Below are 11,058 nucleotides of genomic sequence, written 5' to 3'. Positions count from 1 at the left end.
TTGATGTGGTCCATGGAGGATGTGCTGCTAACGTCTTGGTGCCAGATACCACAGGACACCTTCAGAGTTGTGTTGTGATGGCACAAGGGAGATCTACTCAATATTAGGCAGGTGGTGTTAATGTTATGGCTGTATATTTGTTCTACTGTACATTCAGCATTCTGTAACAACGTGTGCCTGGTTGTGAGACAACTGATTATCAGTAGTATTTGAATCTATTGATATTAAATGTTACTTCATAACCATGCTTTCCCTTCATCTTCTCAGTGACCATGTATGGCTGGCTTGTGCTGCTGCTGTGGGTAGAATGTGTGGGCTTATCTGCCACACAGCACACCAACACCCTGACCTGGCTTTCCTACCTACGCAGCAGAGCTTATAATTATGGATACGGACAAAGTCATGGTAACTACTACGCTTCCAATTACGCAGATGATGATGAACCTGCAGAGGCACTGGACTGCCCGCTGGAATGTGACTGCCCCTCGGCTTACCCCTATGCAATGTACTGCCATAGCCGCAACCTCCGTCATGTTCCCTTTGTGCCGTTCCGCATGAAGTACGTTTACCTGCAGAACAATCAAATCACTGGAATCACCGACGGAGTCTTCGACAACGCCACCGGACTTGTCTGGATCATTCTCCACAAGAACCAGCTCAGATCTGACAAAATCAGCAACAAGGTCTTCACCAAACTGCCTAAACTGGAACGCCTGTTCCTGTACCACAACAAGCTGGATCACATCCCACAGGGGCTCCCACTGTCCCTTCAAGACCTGCGCATGAACCACAATAACATCTCATCAATCCCAGCAGACTCCTTGCGAGGAATGACCAACTTGACTGCGTTGCGTCTCCAGTCAAATGCCATTGAAGACCTTGGTGGTGCCCTGGAGTCCCTGCAGTCTCTGACCTATCTGGACTTGCGTGGGAACCTGCTAAACAAGATTCCAGAACGTTTGCCGTCAAAGCTGAATCAGCTGTACCTTGAGCACAACCGCATCTCCTCCATCCCTGTGGATTTCCTGCAGAAGCATCCAGAGTTGCGCTTCGTGCGACTGTCTCATAACCAGCTTACAGACAACGGAATCCCGCCCAATGCCTTCAACGTGAGCACCCTGATGGAGCTGGACCTGTCTTACAACAAGCTGGAGAAGATCCCCACCATCAGCACAAACCTGATGAACCTCTACCTCCAGGCAAACCACATCAAAGGTACAGAAAAAAAATAAATAAACACACAATCACAAATACAATCTCCTGCCTGCTTGGTCTTGAGTTGAGTACACTGCCACGCCACGTTCAGTTTTTCAGACTAAGGCACCCAAATATCAATAAGGCAGCCAACTGGAGTTAGTTGTTTATCCAAGATGTAGTAAATTAGTGCTAATTAGTCCTAAATTGGTATGCAAACAGTTATCTTTGAGAATTTAACACAGCCTTGAATGGACCAACAATGACATATCCCAGACTCTTAAATAGTGTCTTACACGAATATGGAATATATGCAATCAGCAGCCAGAGCCTGAGGGAGCGCAATTGGTCTGCTTACTTTAGGTGGATTCGATTGTACATAAAACCCCAGTGTTTAGTAAAGAATTGTTTTCAAATAATTATTTCTTTCTTTCATCTGTACAACCTGGACTTGAAGGTTTTGAGAATTCTAGTGTGACTAGATCACAGAACTTTAATGCAGCTTGATGCAGGTAAAAACCTAAACACAAGCATTTTCACTATGGATTTGAGATTTACGGATTTAAGATGCTTCTCAACAATTTCATGAGCACTAATGTGGTCTACATTTAATTCTAATATGATGTTTTATGTTACTTACAGTTGAAATTAAACAGTATTTTTTTCTGTTTGATTCCCAACAGAGTTCTCGGTCAGCAGTTTCTGTAGAGTGGTGGACATGGCCAACTACTCGAACCTGCGTGTTCTGCGGCTGGAAGCCAATAAGATCAGCGCCCGTGACGTGCCTCCTGAGGCTTTACTCTGCCTACGTGTGGCCACAAACATCAACCTGTAGCCAAGGAACACAAACCAAAGCTAACATCAGTCAATATATGGTCTTTGCGACTATACAGGTCAGAGCACACACCCCTGCCTCCCCCCTCCATTGTTTTACAACTTTAAAACACCATAGGAAACTAGAAAAACATTTAAAACCTATTGAACCAGTCTGAACAAGGGAGAACCTTCCAGAAAAGGAATGGGAATCCTGGACAATCTCTGAACAATTACAAATCTGAGTGACGCTTAAAGCGTTGGGCTTATGGTTACAAAACGGTTGAGCTGTCTGAAGACAATTGTTAGTGGCAGTTTAAAAAGTAGCAGAACCTCCCAACATTTTTGAGAAAAATTAAAATAATAAATCAATAAAACAGCTATGGCACATTTTCTGCTATGGAAAACATTCTGTTTACTGGGGGTTTTCTGGGTTGCTGTGCTCGGTCCTAATTTATATAGTTAACACTTAATCACTGAAACATTATCATACCACTAGCAAGCAGCTATATACCTATTTACTATGTAAATCAGATGTAAATGTATGCAGAAAAAAAATTTTATGTATGCAGAAAACATTTGCAAAATGTCAGCTTTCTGTTCAGTTAGTATAGTAGTACCCAAGCGTTGACACCTGTGAAAACTACACTACATATGTAGTTTTAAATACTGTATGTACATGACAATAGAATACTATGCATGGCGATAGCATGTTCTAAAATGAGATATATAAAGTTCCTACTACAGTAATTATCAATAAAGACTCATGTAAAAGTCTTTACAAAAAGTTTTTAATATCACTGATCTTTTTATAGTAGGTGCAGGCCCCCCTCCCCCCCAAAATATATTTACAATTTGTGCAAATGTAGCTTGAGGACATCAGCATGCTCTAAACATCTGGACTACACACTGATCACTTCAGTAGTTGCAGGGTGTGTGGACTGATGTGCAAGGTTAATTATTAGGAGCCTATTGCTCATGCATTGTGAGAAATGAAAATTGCAATATAACACAAGACTTCAACTTGGCTGCGGTTAAGCCCAAATATGTTTAATGCACAACAAAAGATTTTTTTTTTTTTTTTTTTAAGCATTTTCATTAGTTTTTTTCCTTTTTTTCCATTTTTATAAACAAAAGCAGAACAAAGATAACACTGAACATCAGTCATCTTTACATTAGTCACCTGTGACTAGGCTGTTCACAACAATTTTAATTATTTTTTTCCCCCCCAAGTTTCTCATTTTCTTTCATGGACTCCTCCTCCTCAACCAACCCTAAGTGCTTGTGCCTGCAATTAAAAAATAACAGGTACAAATTAGGTGCAGTGCCTGAAACCATGTGTAAAATGCACTTCTGCACAGTCAAATAAGCTTCTCTTAACTTAAAGCACCAAAACACGAATAACAAATTAACTTATTCATTTTATGCATGGTTTCTAATATTTACTGATTTAAGTATTAGAACACCATAGACTCAAACAAAGTTCCCAATGACAGTGGTCTGCTGAACCACCACATTCACCTACCATCAGAAATCACTATGGAGATCAGTGTGAATGATAGATTTGTGTTTTTAGTAAATGGCCATGTGTGTAGTATGCCATGTGTAATGGTACTGTTACATGGCTCTAAATTCGGCTCTTTATATGGTTATAAACTGGTAAGATGGCACCCTTCTTTTGGAAAGCTCCTCTATTCTTCTCTCTCCACTTCCTCTTTATTTGGGTGTTTGAGAGCTCCTGGTTGTTCACAGCCATTTGTTTTTAGATGACTGACAAAAGATGAATTGTGTGCCCTCTTCTGGAGAAACCTTATTTCAAAACAAGCATTTAAGCATTCCCTAAGCTTCAATCTGTTCACAGCTAGTACCTGTGCATTGTTTCATCTGCCTGAAAGACGACCTCATTTCTTAGGGGACATTTCCTTGGCTTGATGAGCTTGAAGAACTGCCACTGCCTCCTCAACCTAAAATAAACACACTTAAGATTAATCAGACTTTATTTATTAGCAATGCATTTTTAGACAGACTTTATGCTTTACACTTCTATGGAAAGGAGTGCAACATGTAATTATCAGCATGCTTACTTTGGCATGCAGGGACTCGGGTGACTCCAGCATGTGCAGCAATTCAGAGTTGTCAATCTCCAGCAGCATACCAGTGATCTTTCCAGCAAGATTTGGGTGAAGGGCCTGTATCAGCGGATACAGACGCTCACCTGCAGAGGGATCACAAGGAGAGAATGAAGCCTAGGAGGCATCTTAGCTTTGCTTGTGCAAGTGAATAAGTGTAGGGGATGTACCTAATAGTTGTTTCTGCTCCAAAAGCGGTGCAGCTGCCAACATTGATGGAGTGAGGGGTTCCTGACCTTTTACATGAACTGCAGGTTCCATAACTGGAGGTAACACTACCTACAAAACATAGCCAATTTAATCAGAACACAGAATTTTTTGTTTAACTATAAACATTCATTACAGTACACTGCATAACCTTAGGATGATTCGTGACAACACCGGCTAAAATAACAGGCTTGTATTTGCAACATTAACCAGTCATAAGTTTAGGCTGTAAAACGTAAATATACATCAGACCCTGTGCAGCAGTGGAGGAATAATATTAAATAGCCTTATCAGTGTGCATGGTAATCAGGAAAATAAACATTTATTCCACTGCTATGGCTGATGGCAAAAACTGGGAAAATTTAATTCAAGATCTTCTGCTGACTGCTGTAGTTTGTCTACTGTAAAAGCAACATTAGTGTAACTAATTAGTTTACTGGCTGTACAAAACAGACTGTGTTGCTGATTCATTGAAACGGTTAGCTAATGTAAATGTACTCTTGGGGAAAGTAACCAGTGTCTTCTAGTTGGCTTTCTAATATTAGTTTTAGCTCAGTGTCCATCATGTGGCCTAAAATGGCATGTTTTGTACTAGGCATCCAGTCCAGAGGATATTGTGAAATTAGTGGAAATGTGCACCACAAACAGATCACAGGCAGAGGAACGCCGACAGCAGCTACTGCTTTACCCATGCATCAGGAATTGAGACCATGGACAGATTAATTAATTAATGTACATTCTGGATGTTTCCTGGCGTTAGAAACCAGTGTTTCTTGAACATGTCTGCAGGTTCCGCCAACCATTCTAAACAAATCAAGCACAGGCACTGTGCGAACATTTGCATGCATCCGAGTACATCACCTGTTGTGCGACAGGAGGTGGGACATTGATGACCTGCTGCATATTTCGGACTCCACTTGAGTACTTGTACTGATTGACTCCCCTCATCATTGCTCCTCCTACAGTTCGTCCACCTGCTGTTTGCGTCCCGATATGAGCTGAGAGAAACAGAATAAACCATGCCTGACAGAATACTGGAAACGGAAAGCATGAAAACAGAAAAAATGGGAAGGGGAGAATTGGATGGTAATACAACAGTGCTGGATCCACAAACATTCCTTGAGGTAAATTAAGAATGAAGTGCTTATTTCTCAACAGGCAATCTAACGTTAGACAGCCCAAAACTGCAGGTGAAGAGGGAAAGCGTGCTGCTGGTGCATCTCCTCTATTCATCCATAGCTGCAGTTTCTTACCCATTCTTTGAGTGTTAATGATGCCTGGTGCCTGGGTGGAGGCCTGGCGCATAGTGCTGATGGGGGTGGAGGCCCTGCGTGGCATCGCCGACCTCACCATCTGAGCAGAGTATGGAGCTAACAACCAGACGGAACAGAAATGAAGTACCAAACATACCTCATGCAGTTACACATTTAATAATGGCCATGTTGGTCATCTATGTTCTTTGCATCTTTACAATGAAACTGCATTCAAAGGGTAGTAAAATTAAGGGTAGATGAAAAAGCAGAGATGAAATTACCTTTTTAGCTTATTATTAAACACTTAATGCAACCAATTAAGCAGGGTATGGTACTCAAACTCAGAAGCTAACTCAATTTCTCACAACAAGAGCGTCATTCCTATACACCCCATTTTCCTACCTTGTGGTCTAGGAGCTTGAGCTGCAAAGCGTGGTGCAGGCCGCAGGTTCGGTACTGCATTGTAGAAGGCACGTCCTTGAGGCTATTTACACAAAATGAGAACGCTTCATCCACACATAGTAAACAAGCTTCTCTTTCGCTCTTAAACACAGTGACTCACTCACGCCTGCTCCTCTCCATTGCCCACCTGTGGCATAGAAGGCATGTAGTAACCAGTGCTCTGCTGGTAAGTGGGCATGGCAGGGCTGGGGATGGCCCTCACACTGGCCAGTCTCTGCATGTACTGGTTGGTGAGGATGGCCTTGCGCTCCTCTTTTCTTTGGGCCAGGGCCACATACAGAGGTTTAGTACTGACAATACGGCCGTTCATCTCGGTCACTGCTTTAGTGGCCTCCTCAGGAGAGGAGAAGCACACAAAGCCAAAGCCCTTACTGCGTCCTCCTTCGGTCATCACCTGACCAGAAAAACAGTTGACGTGATTACAGATTTTATGCATGCCTGACCAATTTCTGGATGGCTTTGATTAAGTTTTTTTTACCTTAGCACTTGTGATGGTGCCATATGGTGCAAACTCTTTTCTCAGTTTGTCATCATCAATGCCATCATCTAGATTTTTCACATACAGATTGACCCCCTGCAGTCGAACACATTAGCTTAGCATCTTAAGACCAGACATTAGCAGAGATTTAGAGACTGAGGTCTAGTGTGCTTACCTGGTAACGGTTTAAACGTTCCTGTTTGATCTGCTCAAACTTCCGTTTAAGTTCTCCCTGTCGTTCCAGTCTCTTTTGAGCCCTACCCACATACAAAATCTTTCCATTCAGCTCCTTCCCATTCATCTCAGCTACTGCCTACATTCAGGACAAGCAGTTCAAAAATGTAATCTCGAGCTGTCGGTCACTTTCATGTACAACAAAACCAGTACTGGCACCAAGCATACCTTCTGAGCATCCTCATGGTTTTCAAAGTTCACAAAGCCAAAGCCACGAGAACGTCCCTTTTCGTCTGTCATCACACGAACGCTTAAGGTCTTCCCTGTAAACCACGTGCTTAATTAGCTGCCGCATTTAAAACTGAAGGGGTACAATAGACTAACCAATGTACCAGGATTACATTGACGTTAATCATCAAAAGGTGGAGTTCATCTTCCCTTACCATATTCAGAGAAAATGCTTCGCAGCTTCTCATTGTCAAAGTCCTCTCCAAAGTTTTTGATGTAAACATTAGTGAACTCCATGGCCTTGGCTCCAAACTCTGCTTCTCGCTCTTTACGAGATTTAAAATGTCCTACAAAACTGTTTATTCAGATTAAGTCAGAGAGAGAGAGAGAGAGAGAGAGAGAGAGAGAGAGAGAGAGAGGCATATGTAGTAATAAAATTTACCATCGAAACAGTAATCACACCAAATCAATGTAATTCGCTGTGATTGGCTGCTCTGTCACCTACATTGCACTACACTACACTACTCACTCCACATGCCTAGTGAAGTGCTCCAACTAACTCCAACCAACACAGTGATGTGTCGAGCTCATCTCCTGCTGCAAACTCCCTCACATGCACTGACCTAAATGTGGACAGCTGACTTTCTTTTCCCAGTGGACAGACTTGGCCTTGACTCCTTTCCAGATCTTTACCTGCCTTTTTTCTGAGCAAGGAAAGGTCAAAAGATACCTATGAGGTAATATTTCACTAACACTGAGGCCTGGTACTCAAATTTACTATAAGCACCAAATAAACCAAGACTACCGAACACACCACTACCAACAGTCACATCTGCATCAAATTAAGCTGGTCTTGGATCAGACTTTACGAAAGGCCTTTATCTGTGGATATAAAGAGATACACTAAGGTAGGCTTACACTTTGCGATCATTCAGGAGCATGCCATTCATGGTGTCAATGGCTCGGTTGGCAGCCTCTTGTGTTTCAAAGTGCACAAAGCCATAGCCTTTCGAACCATTTTCATCACATACCACCTATGAAACAGAACACGTTTTATTGCCATAGCACCTCACGGCTGTCTATTTACTCATTAAAAAAAAAGGCCTGTAGAAATCCTAATGAATATTCAATCTCAACTTAAAAAGGTAACTGTACATTTCTTAACCACTTGTCCTTAAGCAACTTTTGGTCAATATGTTGAATTCTTGCGTTTTAACAAATCATCCAAATCTTACCTTGCACGAAAGAATGTTTCCAAAGGCAGAGAAAGTGTCATAAAGCGCCTTGTTGTCAATGGACTCATCCATATTCTTGATGAAGATGTTCCCCACTCCAGACTTCCTCAGACAAGGGTCTCGCTGTGACCACATGATTCGAATTGGACGGCCCTTTATAACTTCATAGTTCATCGTGTCCAGTGCACATTCCGCTGTAGCGTCAAAGAGCATATTTAAAAGGCGATATCTCAGACATTTAAAACATTAACCATCTGGGGTCATATGCATATGATAATATCCAGGTTTTATAATCACAATGCTCAAAATAATCTCTGCTATCTATATAATGAGACCCCCCCCATGTCAACCTAGAGAAATTCTTCATATTTCTTGTGAAAACATACCTTTACTGATGTGGATGAATCATTTGGGTGCTTGAAATGGGTTCACTACAGTCTCAGGTTCACAAAAGTAGTGGAATTTGTGAATAAAATGGTGTATAAACAGCGAGAGGCAGAAGACGGGTTTGAGTGTCCATGCACTCACACTGACTGATGCACAAATCCACCAATTACTCTATAAAATCAGTTTTATACAATAAGACGTAAAACTAAAACAATATGCTGATATGATGCACTGAGTTCGGACACTGGCAGGATAGACACGATGGTAACAGCAAAAAGGTGACAGGTAAAAACTACTGTGTAAATAATAAAATCTATTGTGTTCTTTACTCAACTGCAGTAAATAAATAAATATTTCAAACTTGTATCTGAAATCAAACTTAAATGAAGGGGGGAGCACTAAGATATTCCTCAGTAAAGAGCTCTCAGTAAGGTGTACGAGCTCACCATCAGCAGGCTGCTGGAAGTTAATGTAAGCATATCCGAGGGACCTGCGTGTGATGATGTCTCTGCATACACGGATCGACATAATGGGTCCGGCAGGTGAGAACTTTTGATAGAGCATGGCCTCCGTAACATCAGGGTGTAGGTCGCCTACGTACAGGGAGGCCAATGGGTATGCTGGACCACTGCTGTTCATCCTTCAAGCTCTGTCACACTTAACACAAAAAAAAAATTTAATAAAATTAGTTACCTTTCCTACACCGACAACGTACAATTTGGTCACTGAAACATCTTATTTTATGCTGTTTCAAGGATGCAATGCAATGGTCATCAAGTTCCTATAGTCATAATAAGTCACTAAGTCACATATAAAGTAAGATGCAGTTTTACCCACTCGTTACCATAAACAACAAACAACATTTTAAAATTAGTGTTTACATTCCACACTTCCAGTTTTCTATTGTTTCCTTTATCCTGCTTTTGCAGGAGTATCTGTCTCTGCTGCCCAGGGACAGCTTTCTACTAGATTCTGGAGCATTACTGTGAATGCATGCTTGCATTCAGTGACAAGAACATTGGTGAACGCAGCATGTTGGATGATCACCACCCCACCTCATCCTCAACATCTTTATCCGCTCCAGAGTCTCCTATTGGCAGTACTTCTCTACAAAGGCTAGACATGCGGTGTGTGCACATTTGCACATCTGTGTCAGAAATGGGTGCAACCTAATGTAGCTAGCTGAATGCATTTGTTAGAAGGCGTGTCCACAAACATTTGCACATGTGTAAGTGTAGTTAAGATCAGTTTACAACATCAATTTTAGCATCACCCACAAAGCTACTAACTGAGGTGCCTTAAATGGACATACACAACCAGCAACAAACCAGCGGTGGCCTGAAACTACTAGCTATCACTACTCAACCAAAGCTCATACACTATGTGTCCAAATGTATGTGGACATCTCACAGATGTCATAGATGTGCAAAGTCCCTGTAGAGAAGTGCTGCTAACAAAATCTGACTGTCTTGAGGCAGATAACCATGAACCTACTGAGACCATGCCTAATACCTAAAGCTAGAGAGCGCCCCCCCCACCATTTTTTCTGGAATGATGGTGCTCCATCCAATACTCATCCCATGTCCTGGCAATCAAATTCTCACAGCAATGTTTCAAAAATGTTCAAATGTTCAAAGTTAGGAGAAAGCCTTCCCTGGACATTTGAGAAAGTAACCCCCCCCCCCCCCAAAAAAAAAACAAAAAAACAAAACAAAAACAAAACTTGAATGAATGAACGAACAGGTGTCCCAATACTTTTGTCAATTCAATGTATTTAATTAACAACAAAATGACGTTGAAACGAAGTTTGTTTTCTGAGTTAATAAGTTGTTTTTAGAGCACATTTAACAAGTATGTGTTATACAGAAATACATTTAAATCATTTCACAACAAACTTTGGTGTAATGTAGCTAATAATCTAGCGTAAATTATAAAGCAGTCGCTTAGCCAGCGGTCAACGTTAGTTAGCTATAGCTATTAGCTCACTAGCTAACGTTAGCCGCACTGATGTCCGTGACTTACTTAGACAGAAGCGGGCAGGCGCTAATTGCCTTAAATAAAGTTAGAGAACTTCACAACCTCTCCAGTTTGCACGCTAATAATCTTACCTTCACACCTGAATGTACTTGTTGGTGGTACTGAAAGGCTGTTTCTTCAGCAAGCTGCCGCTGCGGCTGTGCACTTAATGTTTCAGTTTGATTACGCTCTGCAAACACCTGCCGTATCACTGCGCCGCTACGTTAAGACCAATTAAAACCGACGTAAACGCCCTCGAAATTGGAAATATCGGTCCGCGATGAAAACTAGTCCAGACAAATATGCGAAGGAACGAATATCAGTAATGTTTCTGAAAAGCAGGAATAGTGAAATTGAAGTATGGTTATCTGTGTGTGAGAGGGAATATGTCCTAATTTCCACACTTGCTCTGTTATGGTAAACACTGTTATGGTAAAATCACTGAGCCGTTCATAAGGGCGCTCGTTTTAGCAGTACCTTCA

The 11,058-nt window shown here is 41.6% G+C and overlaps 2 protein-coding genes across 2 annotated transcripts; one reads left to right on the top strand and one right to left on the bottom strand.

Moving 5' to 3' along the window:
• The first annotated feature begins 272 nt into the window (after nt 1–272).
• Nucleotides 273–2,029, top strand: fmodb (fibromodulin b). The gene is made up of 2 exons (XM_072681058.1): nt 273–1,215; nt 1,878–2,029. The coding sequence occupies exons 1-2, from the start codon at nt 273–275 to the stop codon at nt 2,027–2,029; spliced, it is 1,095 nt and encodes a 364-aa protein (XP_072537159.1).
• Nucleotides 2,030–3,250: 1,221 nt separating this feature from the next.
• pabpc1l (poly(A) binding protein, cytoplasmic 1-like) lies at nt 3,251–9,199 on the bottom strand. The gene is made up of 15 exons (XM_072681057.1): nt 9,007–9,199; nt 8,174–8,367; nt 7,857–7,972; nt 7,154–7,293; nt 6,939–7,033; nt 6,712–6,849; nt 6,537–6,632; nt 6,186–6,452; nt 5,999–6,080; nt 5,597–5,713; nt 5,205–5,341; nt 4,307–4,415; nt 4,092–4,222; nt 3,876–3,971; nt 3,251–3,295 (listed from the first exon to the last, which is right to left on the bottom strand). Exons 1-14 carry the CDS (start codon nt 9,197–9,199, stop codon nt 3,909–3,911), a joined length of 1,878 nt encoding a protein of 625 aa, XP_072537158.1. The 3' UTR covers nt 3,251–3,295; nt 3,876–3,908.
• Nucleotides 9,200–11,058: the final 1,859 nt, after the last annotated feature.

Source organism: Salminus brasiliensis, chromosome 6 (genome assembly GCF_030463535.1).
Source record: "Salminus brasiliensis chromosome 6, fSalBra1.hap2, whole genome shotgun sequence".
Classification (NCBI taxonomy): domain Eukaryota; kingdom Metazoa; phylum Chordata; class Actinopteri; order Characiformes; family Bryconidae; genus Salminus; species Salminus brasiliensis.
The sequence above is the reverse complement of the archived record's forward strand: the minus strand, read 5'-3'. Positions and strand labels throughout refer to the sequence as shown.